This window comes from Amyelois transitella, chromosome 31 (genome assembly GCF_032362555.1).
Source record: "Amyelois transitella isolate CPQ chromosome 31, ilAmyTran1.1, whole genome shotgun sequence".
Classification (NCBI taxonomy): Eukaryota; Metazoa; Arthropoda; class Insecta; order Lepidoptera; family Pyralidae; genus Amyelois; species Amyelois transitella.
The window spans coordinates 1,769,293-1,788,940 of record NC_083534.1 but is presented as its reverse complement, the minus strand read 5'-3'; the positions used below and the strand labels follow the sequence as shown (position 1 = coordinate 1,788,940).

At 40.2% G+C, this 19,648-nt stretch overlaps 2 protein-coding genes across 6 annotated transcripts in view; one reads left to right on the top strand and one right to left on the bottom strand.

The window, feature by feature from the left end:
• Positions 1–19,648, top strand: part of LOC106137502 (uncharacterized) — a 55,030-nt gene that overhangs the window by 34,386 nt on the left and 996 nt on the right. For 4 of the 5 annotated variants that reach the window (XM_060953358.1, XM_060953356.1, XM_060953355.1 and 1 more), the window contains 8 exons: positions 6,746–6,949; positions 8,279–8,428; positions 8,853–9,039; positions 9,795–9,970; positions 10,561–10,813; positions 11,354–11,505; positions 17,838–17,955; positions 18,697–18,800. In XM_060953358.1, the coding sequence (XP_060809341.1) occupies positions 6,746–6,949; positions 8,279–8,428; positions 8,853–9,039; positions 9,795–9,970; positions 10,561–10,813; positions 11,354–11,505; positions 17,838–17,955; positions 18,697–18,800 (1,344 nt within the window). The remainder of the gene's footprint in view (positions 1–6,745; positions 6,950–8,278; positions 8,429–8,852; positions 9,040–9,794; positions 9,971–10,560; positions 10,814–11,353; positions 11,506–17,837; positions 17,956–18,696; positions 18,801–19,648) is intronic. The other variant, XM_060953357.1, reaches the window with a different exon arrangement.
• LOC132903889 (piggyBac transposable element-derived protein 4-like) lies at positions 4,309–6,610 on the bottom strand. The gene is made up of 2 exons (XM_060953359.1): positions 6,333–6,610; positions 4,309–6,238 (listed from the first exon to the last, which is right to left on the bottom strand). Exons 1-2 carry the CDS (start codon positions 6,583–6,585, stop codon positions 4,488–4,490), a joined length of 2,004 nt encoding a protein of 667 aa, XP_060809342.1. The 5' UTR covers positions 6,586–6,610; the 3' UTR covers positions 4,309–4,487.

Here is a 19,648-nt window from a genome sequence, read left to right as displayed (position 1 = left end):
AAACAGGTTTCTGCGATAACGACTCGGTGTTCTCCGGTGGGGCGCATACCGTCTCTTTCGGACCCGTTGACTGTGCGTTATTGTTATCTTCTCGCTCGGGATTGTTGATCTGCGCAGATACCGCCGCTTCTACTCGACAATTTTTACTTGTCTCGCAGTTTTGTTTGCACGTGAGAGGGACAGACTCAGCTGCTATGTCATCATTTGAATTTGAAGGACGGTCGTTAACCTGTTGTTGGTCACGGAGTTTCACTTCAATATCAGCTGAGCTCTTCGATGTGTTTATTGGCATGTAATGCAAACCTATGGGGCCACTATCAAAAGAAAAGCTATCCTGTAGACACGCACCTCTTTTATGGTTCACTTTGCTAACTGAGAATGAGTTATCTAATATGGACGCAAATTTCATATTCCCGATTACTTGTTTCAAACCCTCAAACTCATCTCTTGAGACTGCATTTTCTTTCAGCTCCGCTATCTGATTCTGCATTCTCAGGATATCCTTAAGAATCCTCGTAGCATCGACGTGATCGAAAGATACCGGGGGCACTCGATGTATATCTACAGCTGCAAATATCGGAAACAACTCCCTGTTTCCAGCCTTCATTAAACAAATAATATCATCGAGATCCCTCGACATTCGCTTTTTCCCTTCCTTCCTGCGCAGAGGCATTTTCTTCGCATTCGGCACGGCATCGTACAGAAGAGATTTAGCTTTTACTATTTCTTCCGCCGAATATGTTGACGTACACAGTTGATGGATACTTTCCTCGTCCATAAAATCCACAACATTTCGTAAAAATGTTAAAAGTTCGTTGATCACTACATTACAGTTCGCGCACTTCACAGTGGTCGAGGTCATTGTCCGTTCCGAACAAGTGAACTTTCAAGACTGATGTTGATGACTATTGATTAATAGAGTCAGGAATGAAACTGATGACAAAATATGGGATGCTCAAGCGGGATTTCGAAAGGGAATGGGATGTACTGATCAGGTCTTTTCCTTGCGGTGCATAGCCGAAAAGTTTTTGGCCAAGAGTCAAAAAGTCTATTGCACATTCGTAGATCTGGAAAAGGCCTATGACAGAGTTGAGAGGAATGAATTGTGGTCAGCACTTTCTATGCATGGGGTGAGCAGTCTCTTAATACGAGCACTGAAATCCTTATATGAGGATTCGAGTGCTTGTGTCAGGATAAACGGAGCGCACACTGAGTGGTTTAAGATTGAGAAAGGCGTTAGGCAAGGATGTGTTGCGTCACCGTGGCTGTTCAACCTATTTATGGATAGCTGTTTGACAGATTTGAAAGAGTCTAAAAGTGGATTAAGGATGAATGAGTTACTCGTCAAATGTCTGCTCTATGCCGACGATCAGGTTATACTGGCGTCATCAGCGGAGGAGTTACAGGAGATGGTAAACTGTATGCATGAAGCTTTAAAAGAGAAAGGAATGAAAGTGAACGTAAGTAAAACTAAAACACTGGTTTTTGAAATGGAGAAAGAAATGACAGCATGTAATATTTTGATTGGAGGAGAAAAAGTGGAGCAAGTGAAAGAGTTTGTATATCTAGGATCAAAGTTTACATCAGATGGCAAGTATGATAGTGATATTGAAAGGAGAGTGAACGCGGGGAACATGGTGAATGGAGCTTTGCATGCCTTTATGAGCAGTCAGAAACTATCCAAAAAGGCTCGACTGGCTGTGCACAGGGGCGTGTTGGTCCCGACATTAATGTATGGGAGTGAAAGTTGGGTATGGCAAAAGAAGCATGAAAGCAGAATAAATGCAGTGGAAATGAGAGCGTTAAGGAGTATGATGGGTGTGAAATTGAGTGACAGGATAAGGAATAGCGTGATAAGGGAATGTTGTGATGTGAAAGAAGATGTAGTTACAGGAATAGAAAAGGGTATGTTAAGATGGTTCGGTCATGTGGAGAGGATGAATGAAAGCAGGTTGACTAAGCAGATATACAAGGAGAGTGTGGAGGGAAAGGTCGGAGTGGGAAGACCTAGACGAACGTATCTTGATCAAATTAAGGACGTCCTGGTAAAGGGTCAGGTCAAAAGTACCCGAAACCGCCGAGCTTGTATGAAGAGAGTTATGAATGTGGACGAAGCGAAAGAAGTATGCAGAGATCGTGGCAAGTGGAAAGAGGTAGTCTCTGCCTACCCCTCCGGGAAAGAGGCGTGATTTTATGTATGTATGTATGTGTAAACAAATTCTTCAGCTTTATAATATTAGTAAAGATGGTCCTGTAGCGCTAGATTTAAAACTCTTCAGCTTTATTATATTAGTAACTAGCGACCCGCCCCGGCTTCGCACGGGTGCAAAATTATAAATGTTATTATACATAAAAACCTTCCTCTTGAATCACTCTACCTGTTACAAAAAACCGCATCAAAATCTGTTGCGTAATTTTAAAGATTTAAGCATACGGACAGACTAAAATAGCGACTTTGTTTTATACTATGTAGTGAAGATAGTCCTGTAGCGATAGATTTAAAGCTTACTTAATTTAAGTTGAAGCGCAGTCAGTGTAAGAGAAGAGGGGAAGGGATATAAGAAAAAATGAAAGATTTAAATTACTTTTTAAGTGTATAGGAACAAACGGGCAAAAAAATACAATAAACTTGACTCTTGTCAAACAGACATTTTTAAATTAACTTGTCCGCCGAATTTATGGCGGAACGAAGGAGTTTTTATACATACGGTTGTCCGTTTGTTACTAACATATAATTTTATTTATTTATAGTATTTACAACTATTTAAATGTGATCCCTACAGTCCTAAACTGGTTTTATGTCCCAGATTTTTAATATAGTAGCGGAGACTGGACCTCGGAACACGGTATTTTTTTAGCATTTCGCCTTAAAGACAAATTGTTAGAAGCATCTTAAAGAGCCTCGATAGCTTTCTGTAAATTTTCTTTGCTATATTGCACTTTTGGTGTAAAGACACCATACTGTAAACAAAACAATAAAACAAACAGCCAATAAGATGTTGTGCATAGCGATTGGCTACCCGCACCCAAGAAATAATGTTAACAATATTTGCTACATTGTCAATATTATTGCGTGCATTTGGCAAAAATATTGACAATATTACATAGTGAAAAAAATATTGACAACTAGAGGCCGCCCGCGACTTCGTCCGCATGGAAACCCTATCAATCCCGCGGGAACTCTGGGATAAAAAGTAGCCTATGTGTTATTCTGGGTCTTCAGCTACCTACATACCAAATTTCATGGTAATCGGTTCAGTAGTTTTTGCGTGAAAGAGTAACAAACATCCATACATCCATACAAACTTTCGCCTTTATAATAGTATAGTAGGATGTTATTGTAACAATATTATTGCGTGTATGCAAGCCATTAAGCTAATAAATGTGACGGCAACTTTACTGACTTAATCAAAAAATTGCTGATAATGATTGCCCTGGGCAATAACTATAGATATTAACCATGGCAATCACTAAAATTATGGTGGGCAATAACTAAAAATATGCCGAAATACGTATAGCGATTGCCCACCGTTAAAAAACCGTTGAATCTAATCTGATTTCAAATATTTTCATTAAAAACATAATATAACACTTATGATTTCGTCATAACCATACACCAATAATGAAATATCAAATAAAATGCAAAAAAAATGAAACTCTAAGCAAGTAATTCCTTAAGAAAATTGCTAAAAAGCTTACCTGTTTGAGTAACACGTTCACATGTCTTGACAAAATCTACCATTAATGTTTTTTTTTCTTCAGTGTTAACACTTATCAATTTTAAAATCTACTTTATATTGACCATAGAGTAACCTAGTAAATTATATTCGAAACAATTGAGAACAATACCTTTGATTCAGATTTTTTTCTAAAAACGGGCAATAACTGCCTGTGGGCAATTACTCTCTGGTTTACCCTAATACCCGCTACAATCCTACTACTATTATAAAGGCGAAAGTTTGTATGGATGTATGGATGTTTGTTACTCTTTCACGCAAAAACTACTGAACCGATTACCATGAAATTTGGTATGTAGGTAGCTGAAGACCCAGAATAACACATAGGCTACTTTTTATCCCAGAGTTCCCGCGGGATTGATAGGGTTTCCATGCGGACGAAGTCGCGGGCGGCCTCTAGTATTATGATATTTTTAACCTTCCTATACTCGCGTGATTTTTTGTTACACCTACACTCGCGCGCGGTCTCACAGACTGATAGTTTGAACTGCTGTCATTTATTTTTTTTCTATGAAAATCTATAAAGATTATATTTTGTTTTCAGAATAGAGGATATAATGAAACAATCATATCATGTTATAACTTGTTAATTATATATTTAACTTGACTATCAGTCTCATACAAAACAGCCTTCAAAATTGACATATTTTTCTTATGTACTAAAAAAACAGAACTAAAACATATTTCTTCAAGAAAAAAACTCAAATAAACTTTCTTATTTTGAAAAACAATAGCTATAAGATATGTAAATCACAGATTCACTTGGTTATCAGCTTCACAGTAACAATCAGCACATACCATTGTAGCATGTTCCAAACAAAAGTATTTTTTGCACTTGGCACAGTTGTAACGAGTCTTGCGGTTTTTTTTGGATGAACAATATCCACAGCGTCCAATTTTGTTGTTATTGGTGGTTGCTGAAGATTCTGGACCATCCAACTGACATATTTCGACGAGCCTAAGCTTCAGGGTTCTGGGCAAGGATGTAATCAGAGCTCGACGTCGGAGTTGCGCGTTGATGAGGTCGTATGACAAAGCTTCAATGAAGACCCTGCGACTGATTTTCTTGTCGGGATTGTTCAACATATATATCACGAATGAGTTTATACCTGCGACGTTCATTAGGCTATAAAACACCACCATGGGCCACCTATTTGTGCCTCGAGCAACGTTATATGTCGCGCACATTTTGTCAACAGTGTCGACCCCTCCTTTGGTCATATTGTAGTCTATTATCATTTCGGGCTTGCCGGTCACCCCGTCAATTTTGTCATCATCATGCATGCTTGATACAAGAAGTACATTTTTTCCTTTCTTAGGGACATAAGAAACAAGACTGCAGTTGCCTCGGTACCCGAACAAAGAAGACTTTTCTGCCCGGCCGCGTATCTCCGTAAAAGTCTTAGGCAGCTCCTTCTTATTTTTGCGAATTGTCCCAAGCACGGATAGCCTGTGCTCTGCTTCAAATTTATCCAGCAAAGGAATGCTCGTGAAGAAATTATCACACGTAATATTACGTCCAGTTCCATAAATACCTTCGCTTAGCCGCGAAACCAATGCCATAGCCGAGTTATCCACTTTGTAGGCGCCATCCGGTTGTTTTCCTACGTAGACTTCCATTTTGGTGGTGTAAAACATTTTAGCGTCTGTCAAGGCGTAAATTTTGATGCCATATTTATTGGGCTTTGATGGGATGTACTGTCTAAAGCCACAGCGACCTCTAAAAGCCTCCAATTTTTCGTCAATCGTAACATAATGAGATAAGCTGAAATATTTCTTATAGGCTGCTACGACTTCTTCAAACAAATCTCTGATAGGAGCCAGTTTATCTACAGCAGCTCTCTCAGCTCGCGTATCTTTTTCGTCAAACCGTAGACAACGCATCAATAAACAGAATCTAGTCCAGTTCATAGTCAAACGAAATATTTCCGGTGACGAGCCATCAGTTTTGAATAAATCTTTGGAATTCAAGCGACTGTTTCTTCTGACTCCGGCAAAGAGTAAAAGGCCGAGAAATGCTTCAATTTCTATATTGTCAGTCTCAGAACAGTCTCTTTCCCTTGCGAAATTAGACTTTATTATATTTATATGCTCATTGGTGCACTTCACAATTCGATTTATGACGCTTTCCGGAAAAAACAACCTCCAAATTTCACCTGGCTCCTTCAAATTCTTGGCTTCTCCTTTTGGTCCTGGAAGCTGGGTGACAATATTTCGAGCGCGTCGTCTCACATGGGTTGTTGCAGGAGCTTTATTCCAACGTGTCCGACCATCCTTCCCAAGATAAAATTCTCGCGAACTTTGAACATTTTCCACTTCGCCCAACTCTTCGCCATCTTCTTCATCACCATCCTGCTCGGTGTCATAAGTTTCGTCATTTACCTCAACAAAATCTTCCACCTCACTGTCATTTTCATCCCCATAATCGGATTCGGAACTTTCTTCCTCCAAAAGCAATCTAATTGCCCGCTCATCCATCTTGTAATAATAATAATATATATCTGAAAGTAATAAAAATGATCAAAATGTACACAAATACATAATAAATAACACAAACACAGTATAAAAGTAAAAACAAAATAATTTTATACTTACGATAAAAGTTACGCCTATACTCGCGTCGGTCTGACGGACCGATTGGCGCCAAACACACCAACACGTGCGTTTCGCACAAACGCACTGCGTGCACTAAAATGAAGTTGGCAACGAATCCGGCAGCTACTAAAAAAATGGAGTCGCTGGGGTTGCCAAAAACAAAAAAAATATTGAAAAAATGTTTCGTCGGTCTCACAGACCAATGCGCGAGTATAGGAAGGTTAACCGCTCCAAAATTCATCTCTCCTTTCATGGGTCTACTGGAAGAGATTTCTTTTGATCAGTATCTCTGTATTGAATGCTCCTGTATATAATTTTGTGTACATAAATAAATATAAAATAAGATTTTTTTCTGTAATTTGTGTTGACAAATATTGTATAAAACAGTTATTTACTCAAAAATAATTCTACAGGTTATTATACTCCTCAACTTGGTTTGGCTATCAGGCCGGATTTCGTTCAAGTGTTCACCTGAACCAAGCTCCTATTGGTCGAGAGAATTCTATTAATATTCTTATTTTCACATTCGATTCCTCTGCGAAAATTGGATTTATACGTCGCATGCCAAAGAGTTTTAAGTATTTGACTGAAGAGATCCATGCTATCGTTCTTAATAGGTGAGTCTAATTATAAAATTTGTTAGATTTTGTCTTTGTTCTTATACTTAAAATTAAATTATTATATGTATTGGTCGGTGCGTCTAATTAAAAGAGTCTAATTATATTATTTGTGACAAGTCTCTATTCTTCACTTAAAATTAAATAATTATATGTTTTGGTAGGTGCGTCTAATTAAAAGAGTCTAATTATAAAATTTGTTAAAAGTCTCTATTCTTCACTTAAAATTAAATAATTATATGTATTGGTCGGTGCGTCTAATTAAAAGAGTCTAATTATAAAATTTGTTTCATTTTGTCTCTATTCTTTACTCAAAATTAAATAATTATTTGTATTGGTCGGTGCGTTTAATTAAAAGAGTCTAATTATATAATTTATGACAAGTCTCTATTCTTCACTTAAAATTGAATTATTATTTGTATTGATCGGTGCGTCTAATTAAAAGAGTCTTATTATAAAATTTGTTTCATTTTGTCTCTATTCTTTACTTAAAATTAAATTATTATTTGTATTAGTCGGTGCGGCTATCTAAAATAACTTTTATGAATGTTGACTGTTTGTTATAAAATATTTTATTATGAAAACAAGACGAACAAGTTTGTACACTCGTGACGCCATCTTAAGGTGAAGTGGAATTAAATAATGATGTGACACAGTGACACTGTCATGGCAGCATGCATTATAGTGTAATGCGACATTCTCATAACGTTATTGTTATTATCAAACAACTAGCTGTGCCCGCAACTTCGTCCGCGTGGAATAGTTATTTTGGGCATCATTAAGCCCTCAAGGATGAATAATTTTCCCCGTATTTTTCACATTTTCCATTATTTCTTCGCTCCTAATAGTTGCAGCGTGATGTTATATAGCCTAAAGCCTTCCTTGATAAATGGTCTATTCAACACAAAATAATTTTTCAATTCGAACCAGTAGTTCCTGAGATTAGCGCGTTCAAACAAACAAACTCTTCAGCTTTATAATATTAGTATAGATAGTGTTTGATAATGATTATACGCACATAGATACAGACGAGATCTTAAGTGTGAACTTTTTGTAAATACGTATGATAAATTTCTAAAAAGAACTATAAAAATTTTGAATAATGAATCTTATGAGTAAACAGTCGCCTACAAAAATAATCCCAAGTTAATTAATTTTTTAACTTAATCGCATTTTACGACATGATCAAATAAGCTCAACTGATAAATGTATAATCTTATGAGTAAACAGTCGCCGACAAAAAGAATCCCAAACTAATTTCTTTTTCTCTTAATCGCCTTTTACGGCATCATCAAATAAGCTCAACATATATTTGTTTTTTTTTTATAGCTATAACATCGTAGGTGACGGCACAAGGGAAGCTCTGACTCCGCTATTGAGCGGCAAAAATTTGTTTGAGTTACCGAACACGAGGTCGGACAGTGGAAATAAGACGTGTGACTCGTATCCGTTCATATTCTACAAGTTGAGAGATGATGGGTGAGAATAATCATTTTCAGTTTCATTAGATATGTAAGCGCCGTGTGGTTCCCGGCACCAATAAAAAAAAAGAATAGGACTACTCGCATCTCGTGCCCATGGATGTCGTAAAAGGCGACTAAGGGAAAGGCTTATAAACTTGGGATTCTTCTTTTAGGCGATGGGCTAGCAACCCGTCACTATTTGAATCTCAATTCTATCATCAAGCCAAACAGCTGAACGTGGCCATTCAGTCTTTTCAAGACTGTTGGCTCTGTCTACCCCGTAAGGGATGGAGACGTGATTATATTTAATTATTTATTGGGTATAACTTTGTTCCAAATTAACATGTAAACATATATAGGTCAATGAAGAATGCAAATTTTGATGCAAAATTGAACTCGGTCTCTCTTTTGAAAATTATGTAAAATTTTGATAACTACAGCTACAGAACAGCGTATTTTGAAGATGGCCCTGGCAAAGGAGCTTTCCAATGGGATTTGAACGGTTTCCGACATCAGCCTGTACACCATTACCTGTCAGCGTATCTCGATCACAGCGGCCGATATTACAAAGACTACTGTCTGGATGACACACCGCAGTTTAAAGTCATGATGAATTTGACTTATCAGGTAATCCATTTGTTGACCTACAACTCAATATATGTATGTATGTGTAACAATAGATTAGAATAGATTTATTTTCAAAATTGAATACAAGATAGATAGATAATTCATTTATTTGATTTGCTACACACGATTTACAATTTCATATGAAATACAAATTAATAGGGTGTGAGTTGCAGCAATACAAGGTACCACTTATTGACGTCACATCACTTAAATCTAATTATAACTACTACCGCTTCCAAAGCGCGTGTTTAGAAGAAGCGGTGGAACAAACTACACTGCAGCATTTTCATCGGACGTCAATATACAAATATAGATCTCTTAAATCTAAATCATGGACGAATGCACATTGTCTACATTAAAAAACATGAATGAATGTAGAACTAGCTAACTAGAACTAACTAACAAACATACATACATATAGTCACGTCTATAGCCCTTGCGCGGTAGACAGGCCAACAGTCTTGAAAAAAAAAAACTGGAATGCCACGTTCAGCTGTTTATGGCTTAATGAAGGATTGAGATTCGAACAGTGAAAGGTTGCTAGTTCATCGCCTAGAAGAAGAATCCCAAATTTATTAGACTTTCCCTCAGTCACCTTTTACGATATCCCTGAATTGTTGTAATATTATCTAGCAATTTAATGTAGATTATTTATTATTTTCGTCTATGTTTTAGATATAATTTGTTTCGATAAAGGGCAACACTGCGCCGTTAAAAAACGTGTAACTCTTGCAAAATAATTTTATTCCTTTCAGTTCATGCAGCTGAGTGGAAAGAAGTTCATATTCACCATTGTAGGGGATATTTCTCATGACAATTACAGCGTCATAACTGCTGCTGATGATGATTTCGTGGAATTCCTCAAGACTTTTAAACACGAGGGCCACCTTCATAACACCATGTTAATTGTAATGGGTGATCACGGTCCAAGGTATATAAACCTATAAAACTGTTTTATAAATTATTAAACTGTTTTCAAAATTATAAAGCTGATGAGTTGGTTTGTTTGAACTACTGGTTCGAATTGAAAAATTCTTTTTGCGTCGAATAGACCATTTATCGAGGAAGGCTTTAGGCTATATAATATCACGCTGCAACTATAAGGAGCAAAGAAATAATGAAAAATGTGAAAAAAAACGTGTAAATTATTCATCTTTGAGCGCTTCAATAACTATTCCACGCGGACGAAGTCGCGGGCACAGCTAGTGTACAATAAAGTTTAAATAAATCAATAACTGAATTACATGTACTGTTTATATGGTAAAACTTAATAACTTCCCCAATCCAACTTTAGAATAAGACCATTCTATTTAGAATAGAAAAGTGACTAAGAGAATAACCAAAAGAAGAATCCCGAGTTTAAAAGTGATTTTTAAGTTCAAAATTCAAATTATTTCAAATTCAAAATTTTTATTCATTATTATAGGATACTTCATATCTCTTAATAATTGTCAAAACGTTTGGTTTCACAACATTGGTTGTCGTCAAATAAGTATGTGTAACATTCCTGATAATTCACAGATTCGGCGTTGACAGAGAAAGGCCTCAGGCCCGACTTGAAGAGCGTCTGCCTCTCATGTCAATAGTACTTCCAGAAACACTTAAAACGCGCAGGCCTACTGCTCTTTCGGCTTTGCAATACAATGTGAACTCTCTGACGACACCTTACGACATTCACGCGACGCTCCTAGATGCTCTCGATCTGCGAAAGTATTGGAACATGTATAAAATACCGGGAGCCGATCACCTTAGAGGCATGACGCTGCTAGAACCGGTTAGTTCAGACTTTCTTTGGGTTAAAAGCAGTTTGCCTGTTTTTTTTTTTCAACGGCAATTTACCGGTTTTTTTAAGTTGGACCCAGCCTGTCATATCGTTTTCGGTTCATGCGTCTATAATCGCTAGTGAAATCTCTTCCAATCAACATTTGAAATAAAAAAAAAAATCAATATTATTAAATTATTATAGGATACTTCATATTGCTTAATAATTGTCAAATCTTTTGGGTTCACAACATTGATTGACGTCAAATAAATTACTTAAAACTAAGTTGACTGCCGCTTCCAAGGCGTCAGCGCAGAAGAAGCGGTAACAAACTGCACTGCAGCATACAAAATATTTGTGAAGTTGACGTTGTTGAAGAAAAACCTTAATTTTAAGTAATTTAAAGAAATGACAATTATTAAGAGATATGAAGTATCCTATAATAATGAATAAAAATTTTGAATTTGAATACATATGTATATACATATATATCGATCGGCCTATGACATAATATACTACCATTGTGTAGATTTTCATCATTAATACATGCAGATTCCCCAAAATCGTTCGTGCACCGAGGCTGGCGTGGGGCCACATTGGTGCGCGTGCGCCGTTTGGTACGAGATATCACAAAGAGACCATATGTTTAAATTAGCGAGTGAGGCGCTTGTTGACTATATCAACGACCTTACAGAACCTGCCAGGTGGGTATTGTTTGTTTAATTTTTGTTGAATTCTCTTCGTAATTATTGTTTTGCAATCTATACTAATCATATTATAAAGCTGAAGAGTTTGTTTGTTTGAATGCGGTAATCTCAGGAACTACTGGTTCGAATTTAAAAATTCTTTTTGCGTTGAATAGACCATTTATCAAGGAAGGCTTTAGGCTATATAACATCACGCTGCAACTATAAGGAGCAAAGAAATAATAGAACCGTTTTCCACCCCAAAGGGAAGAAAACGATTATTTTAGGACGTGCCGAGGCTTGACCTTTCGGAGATTAACCTTTGTTACCCTATCTGTATGCAGTGTTCTAAAGTACCAACTTACGTCTGATAGCGTGTGAAAGGCGCCGCAGGGCAGGGAGCGGGAAGCTGCGCGGTGTGGGGTGTAAAGCTCTCCTCCCGCGCCCCATGCCTGCGAGTCGACGGCGCGCGCGACGTGACGAGCTTTGACAGTACCAGTCTTCGAAAAGCCGGCAAGGCCCTTACCCCAGGTCAAGCCTCGGCACGTCCTAAAATAATCGTTTTCTTCCCTTTGGGGTGGAAAACGGTTCTATTTTAGTGCCGGTGCCTTCGGCTTGACCTTTCGGAGACGTGCACTACCATCTGCCGGCGCCTCAAGCGTACTGTGACTATTCTAGCAAGGGAACGTTTTCCAAGGGAAAAGCAGACAAATATACTCAAATTAGACTTTAAAGTTTATTCTTAATTATAATCACAGCTGCTCATAGTGAGATCGGGTAACTAAACTTACAAAATAAATTCAAATAACATTAAAAGAGCTGTTCAAGGCATTGCCACTAGAAGAGCGGGGACAATCTACAGTTTTACAATAATGCTTAAAGAAATTACTGGAGCCCCGCCAGTTACCTCTCGACAGAATCCTATCTAGTGGAACATGATTTACAAAGTCGCTCGATGCCACAGCTGATCGTATAGAACCCGGACTACAATCAACCCCCAAGTCCCGAAAAGCAGTTTTGAGCCAACCAGCTATTACTGTTCTAGAAGCAGCCTTTACTTCTCCCCGGGTAGTAATAAAAAGATTACACAAGCCTTCTCGGGCCTTCCTCCTCTCTGAAGAGCATTCAATCAGGCATTTTACCCATCTAACCAAATCCAACGAAGAATCTCCTGAAGAAACCAATTCCCAACCTGACTGCCGGTTTTTTATACCATCCGTCTTTGACCCAAAAGCCGGCCAGAATCGAACTGATTCTTCTAAAATTTGGCAGTGTTGCTCATCTATCTTAATGAGAGTCAAATCATGTATTCTTCGTCCTGATGCCAACAACAAAAGCAAGGCTACATGACGAGACACTTGAAAAATACTGTCAGCAGGTGGAACATTTCTCTTCAACCACTCTATAAGATCTTGCACATTCCAAATCGTGCGGGCAGATGACGAAGAAGAACACTTGGATGTGCCTATTCCCTTCAACATCGTAGTTATCAGGGGATGTGAGGACAGACGACTCTCCTGAGATGGATCAGCCAAGGATACTATCACTGATTTATGAACCAAGATTGTGGCATAGGCAAAATTTCTTTCTCTAGCTAAGTACCCTAAATAAGACGATAAGTCCAGTGGACGAGGCCGACTAGGATTTACCCCATTCTTCCTTCCCCACGAGACCCACTGTTTCCAGGCTGAACCATAAGTCCTCCATGTTGAGTTCCGCCAAGCGGACTGCAATAAATGTACATAATCAGGCTTTAAACCGGATACCAACTCTGCCCACCCCGTATCTTCCAAACCTCTAAATGAAGTTCCTCTACTTTCTCCGGACAGCGATTGGATGACAGGTCGATCAAGTGCCGATTTAGATCTCGAATCTCGAAGGGGGCTTCTAAGGCTCTGTGTTTCAGAGGTCCCCTCCAAAACGCTTTCTCCCATCTTGGCACCACCAGCAGAAAAACTCCTGACGCCCTGTTGAGATGTTGGAGAACCTTGGGAATCAAAGGAGGAGGTGGAAAGACCCAAGCCAGGTTGAAGTGCCACTCCTGACTGAACGCATTTATGAATTTCGCCTCCGAGTCCCGCGCATCTATCGTCACATAACAAGGAACAACTCTGGACTGGTGAGTAGCGAAGAGGTCGATTTGAGGCACTCCCCACTTTCTGAAAATCAGACTTGTTATAGATTCGCTCAGATGCCAGTCTGGGAGAGCCATGAACCTGGATAGACGGTCTGCTACTGTGTTGTACCTGCCTGGTATAAAAAAGGCTTGAATGGTGACATCCAGGCGATCTGCTAGCAGCAGTAACTCCCGAGTCACTTCCAGAAGGATCGCTAACCGTGTACCCCCCTGGTTCCGCAGGTATGCCACAACAGTCTTGTTGTCCGACTGAAGCATCAGTGACTGGCCTTGTACATCTGTTTGAAATTTGGACAGGGCCATAAATACCGTGAATAACTCTTTTCTGTTTATATGCCATTTCTCTTGGTCCCTTGTCCAAATTCCCGCCCGATGTTGTTGACCCAGCTGAACACCCCAGCCGGCATCTGACGCGTCCGTCGTGACAAAAACAGTAGGATCGGGCATGAATATCTTTCCCGGTTTTCGAACATTTTGAATCCACCACTGACAATCGGCCCTGGCTGGAGCTGGCATGACCAGCTTCTTGAAGGGAGTCTCTTCTTTTAGAACCTTGGCTGCCCTTTGAAGGTTTCGAGTATAAAGTCGCCCCAAAGGAGTTACCGAAGAAGCGAATCCCAGCTTCCCTATCAACGAAGTTGCTGATTTCCAATTCCAACAAGGATTTTTTAAAATTCTCTGGAGATCGGACATTAGTTGTACTATCTTTGCCTCTGGCAAAACTTTCTGGTTGACTATCGTATCCCACATGACACCTAGAAATTCTATGCGATTGGTTGGCTTTGTTATGGACTTTTCTAGATTCACAGCCCATCCTAGACTTTGCAGAAATCTCACCGCTGAATGAACCTGATCCTCGAGCACTAGAGGATCCTGGTGAGCGAACAAAAAATCGTCCAGGTATACTACTACTCGAATGCCTTTTGATCTTAAGACGCTTGCAACCCAATTCGTGAGGCGAGAGAAGGCCAGAGGCGCGCTCGATAAACCGAACGGAAGACTTGTCAACTGGAACAGCTCCCCTGCGTACGAGAAGCAAAGGTATCTTCTGTGGCTTTCTTTTATCGGGACGTGAAAGTACGCCTGGGACAGGTCTAGTTTCGCTAGATAATCTGAGTGAAGGAGAAATTTGGGAATATGATTTTGATTTATTAAACGGAACTTCCGGGGATTTAGGTAGGCATTTAAACGTCTTAAATCGAATATCTGGCGAACCTTCCCGTTTTGTTTGGGAATGAGAAACATTCGCGACAGAAAACCCGCTCTTGCTGTGGAAGGTTCCACGACCCCCATTCGTCGCAGCTCCCGAATTTCCTTGGACATTAAGGCTGAGTTTCTTGTCGCAAATCTTTCTATCAAGCTTGCCCGAAAACATACTGTAGGAGGCTTTTTGTAAAAGGGAATAGTGTATCCCGAAATTGTACTTAAAACATGCTTTGGGGCCCCCAGTATTTGCCACTGAGATATATGGTCTCTTAGTTGACCCCCGCGAAAACCGTCAATATCTCTTGTTACTGGGGCGCTGCTTCCCCGATTTCTTTCTAGGGCTGTCACGTTGACTCTTTGAAGCGGAAGTTCGGGATGTTGATGGCCGAGGCGAGGGCTGGAAAGAATTTCTCTGGCGACCGTGACCTGCAGATGTTTTTGACTGATAGAATCCAGTAGCAGATGGCTTTCGAAAGTTGGAAGTCTTCTTGACCGGAAATTTTCCTTGTTTTGAAGTGAAAACTTGTCCAGTCCCACCATTGTCCTTAATAAAAGTAGAAAGTATCTTCTCCTCGAATAAGTGGGTTGCGGAAGGGGGAATCTGATGAAGTGCTGTGGTGAGAGTCTCATTTTTGGCCTTAAAGATTTTTCGCCGATTTTCAATTGTTTCCGCCCTGTGGGCACAGACGAACTGCAACAGATCATCTGACAAGGATTTAAAATTCGACTCTTTTAAAATCCTTTTAACTTCACCCCCTGATGCTGGGTACTCCCTGGCCAGCGCTCTGAGATCTTCTGCAATGGCTCTTCTTTGAAGAAGTAACCCGTGGCATATAGTTCCGAGCAAACTATCCTGCTTACCGAGCCAGCTGAAATCACGAGCCACACTGCTCAGTTCGGTGTTAATTTTTAAAGCGCTGAACACCGGAGATGCGTGCAATTTCTTCTCCACCTCTTTATAGCGAATCCGACTCCAACCTGTGGTTCCTAACCTTTGACATCCAATGCCCTCTTCTTTCAATTCTGGAGAAGGCTCCGGAATCACGGGGTCAGCCTCTTTAACTTCAGGACGGAAATCCAGATCGTCTAAGGATGCCATATCTGTCACTCCACTGGTGTCAAGGGCAGGAGCATGCCATTCCGAATCCGGTGAAGGCTCCCTTTGACTATAAGGTTCAGATTCATTCTCAGAATCTTCCTCCGACTCATCTGACTGTGTAGGAGGCTGTCGAATCTCACAAAGAGATTCAATCTTTTCCGCCATAAATGCAAACATCCTTTCCATTTTCTCTTCCAGCATATCTACCTTACTTCTCTTTACTGGGCCAGACCGATCTGATGTCATCGAGGTACTTCTTCTCTTTCTGGTGCCCTCTTCTAGAGCACCAGACAGGATCTGGTCCACTTCCCTCCTTGGTATCATTACTTCCTTCAGTGGAGCTATTGCCTCCTTGAATAGTTCGGTCCTAGCCGCGGAACCCCGTATTCGGTTCGCGATTGCAGGAGGTCCCACAATAAGCGCTCGCGTGAATGCCCAGTCTAGTAGTTTGAGGCGGATGTCTCTGTAGGCCTTCTCTGACAGGTGATCCGCCTCCGGGTCGAAAGCCTTCACCAGTCCCATTGTAGGAATGGCAAAAACCAATTTATTTAGTGTGGCCACTTCCACACTCTCGCCAAAAATTTCTTCCTTGGAAGATTTCTTTATTTCCCATTTCGTCCATCCTTCGGGCAGGCTCTCCTGTGCCAACACTTTCAATCTTCCTAAAATCTCCTCATCCCTCTGCGAATCACCCTGCTCCTCCAGCAAGTCACCCAGGGTTACGAACCCACCACCATTTGCCATCTGAAGCCAAGCGAAAAGCTTTATCAGTAAAAGCTCATGGTATTAAGAAACACCTTAAAGATATGAAATTGTGATTTTATCAGTATAGAATTGCCGCGCGCCTCGGCTTAAATGAGCCGCGCGTCTCCTCTCAGCCATGCGTCTCAAACTTGTTGAGCCGTCTCTAGTTTCGTGAGCCGCGCGTCCCAATATTTTTGAGCTGCGCGTCCCAATATTTTTGAGCCGCACGTCCCAATTTCTTGAGCCGCGCGTCCCAATTTCTGGAGCCGCGTGTCCCAATTTTCAAGCCGCGCTTCCCAATTTTGTTGAGCCGTACGTCTCAATTTCTGAGCCGCGCGTCTCGATTCTCGAGCCGCGCGTCCATATTTTCGAGCCGTGCAGCTCAATTTTCGGACCGCGCGCCTTAGCTATCACCATCTGAGCGGGCACATAGCATAAAAAAAGACATGCTGTGGATGTGGCTGAATGGCCGACATACCAACATTAAGCATAAATTACAACCGTCACAGTTGTAGTCGTGTGGTAGCCAACCGACACCTTCAAAGAAATATTTTACTATCGCCACACTTCACACACTAAAACAAACATTAGTTATAATAAATTTAAGGTACACTTACCATATATCGGTATATAAACACAAAATCCGAACGTTACAACAACGTTTAACAAGACACTTCAAAAAACACAACACACCGGATAGGTAACAAAAGCGTACTGTCAAAGCTCGTCACGTCGCGCGCGCCGTCGACTCGCAGGCATGGGGCGCGGGAGGAGAGCTTTACACCCCACACCGCGCAGCTTCCCGCTCCCTGCCCTGCGGCGCCTTTCACACGCTATCAGACGTAAGTTGGTACTTTAGAACACTGCATACAGATAGGGTAACAAAGGTTAATCTCCGAAAGGTCAAGCCGAAGGCACCGGCACTAAAATGGAAAATTATTCATCCATCACCAATTATTTGCTAGAGAAATTTGTACAACCTCTTTACAAAACACACACCATCTTGCAAGAGAGATAGTGAGATCCAACGTCCAAGCGAGATAACGTGGATTTCAGAAAAATTATTTGCATTATTGTAACTTTTCAAGACTGTCGGCCCAGTCTACCCCGCAAGGGATATAGACGTGACCATATGTATGTATGTATTAATTGTACTTTCTACAGATCACAATGCAGTTTTCGCACTATCTCTAAAGTCCATTGGGTGAAGACCCAGTATATTGAAGACGATGAACTTCTCCAGTTCTTGAAAAATCTGAAGCATCAGCTCTACCAAGTTAAAGTAAGTTTTTTTTTTAGAAGCGAGTTCTAAAATCAATTTTTTAAATCGATAAAAATGTTCTTAGGATGTTAAATAATTTTTTTTTTTTTTGTTACGGGACAAATTTCACTGATTGAGTTAGCCTCGAAGTAAGTTCTAGACTTGTGTTACGAGATACTAACTCAACGATACTATATTTTATAATAAATACTTATATAGATAAACATCCAAGACCCAGGCCAATCAGAAAATGTTCTTTTCTCATCATCCCCTGGCCGGGATTCGAACCCGGGACCTCCGATGCCACGGACAAGCGTACTACCGCTGTGCCACAGAGGCCGTCAAGTTGTCGATTTGTTGTCAAGACACGATTGTCGTTTGACATCACATTGGTAACGTTTTTTTAAAGTAGACAATGTGCATTCGTCCACGATTTAGATTTTAGTGATCTATATTTGTAAATTGACAGTGAAAATGCTGCAGTGTAGTTTGTTCCGCCGCTTCTTGTACACAATCGCTTTGGAAGCGGTAGTAGTTATAATTAGATACTCGTATAAGTGATGTGACGTCAATAAGTTATACCTTGTACTATCCAATTTTGAAAATAAATCTATTCTATCATAAATAGTGTAAAACAGCAAGCTTCATTGTTCTTTGGTACAAAATTGATATCCTCACTGTCCATAGTCAACGCGGTCCAGGTTAACATAGAGTTATAAAGAGGACGAGGTGGCAATTAGTTAATGACCATTTCTTTTTCAGGCAACCTTAAATCCTGGCGCGAGCAATTTCGAGGCAACTTTAACATTTTCGGTTGATGCAATGGAATTCATCGTCACTTCTAAAGACATCTCCCGTACAAATAAGTATGTATGAGAAAACTAGTTCGCCGTGTGGTTCCCGGCACAAATATAAAAAAGAACGAGGCAACTTCATCTCATTTCCCATGGATGTCGTAAAAGGTGACTAAGGAATAGGCTTATTAATTTGGAATTCTTATTTTAGGCGATGGGCCAGCGACCTGACCACTTTTTGCATCTCAATTCTATCAAACGTGGCCTATCAGTCTCTTCAAGACTATTGGCTCTGTCTACCCCGCAAGGCATATAGACGTGGAGATATATAAGAATGAACGAGAGAACTAGGTAAAAAGTTATGCTAGCCAATGGGTCAAAGTGGAGAGGAAAGTCGAAAAGTGAACCCTGGGCCGTCGAACCCGTAGCAGTGGAAAGAGCGAGAACGTTGTGTGGAAATCAGCTCATCCAGGCATCTGCGAGGCTGGAATGACACGCGCGACGCCGTTTGTATCGCGCGATAGAGATGTGCCGAAACATACATTAAAAAAAATACAGTCGAATTGAGAACCTCTTCCTTTTATGAAGTCGGTTGTAGATCTGCATGATCTTAGCTGGGATAAGTCCCCAGCAAGCTCGGAGACTAAAAAGAAAATATTTGTATTTTTTTCTTTTGTAACTCTTTTAAAACTTTTTGTAACTCTTAAAAACTTATAATAACATAACATAAAATCACGCCTCTTTCCCGGAGGGGTAGGCAGAGACTACATCTTTCCACTTGCTACGATCTCTGCATACTTCCTTCGCTTCATCCACATTCATCATTTCGGGTACTCTTGACCTGACCCTTTACCATCCTTTACCTTAAAAACTTCATATGCAGTTTTTTAGGGTTTTGATTTGTATACATACATACATAC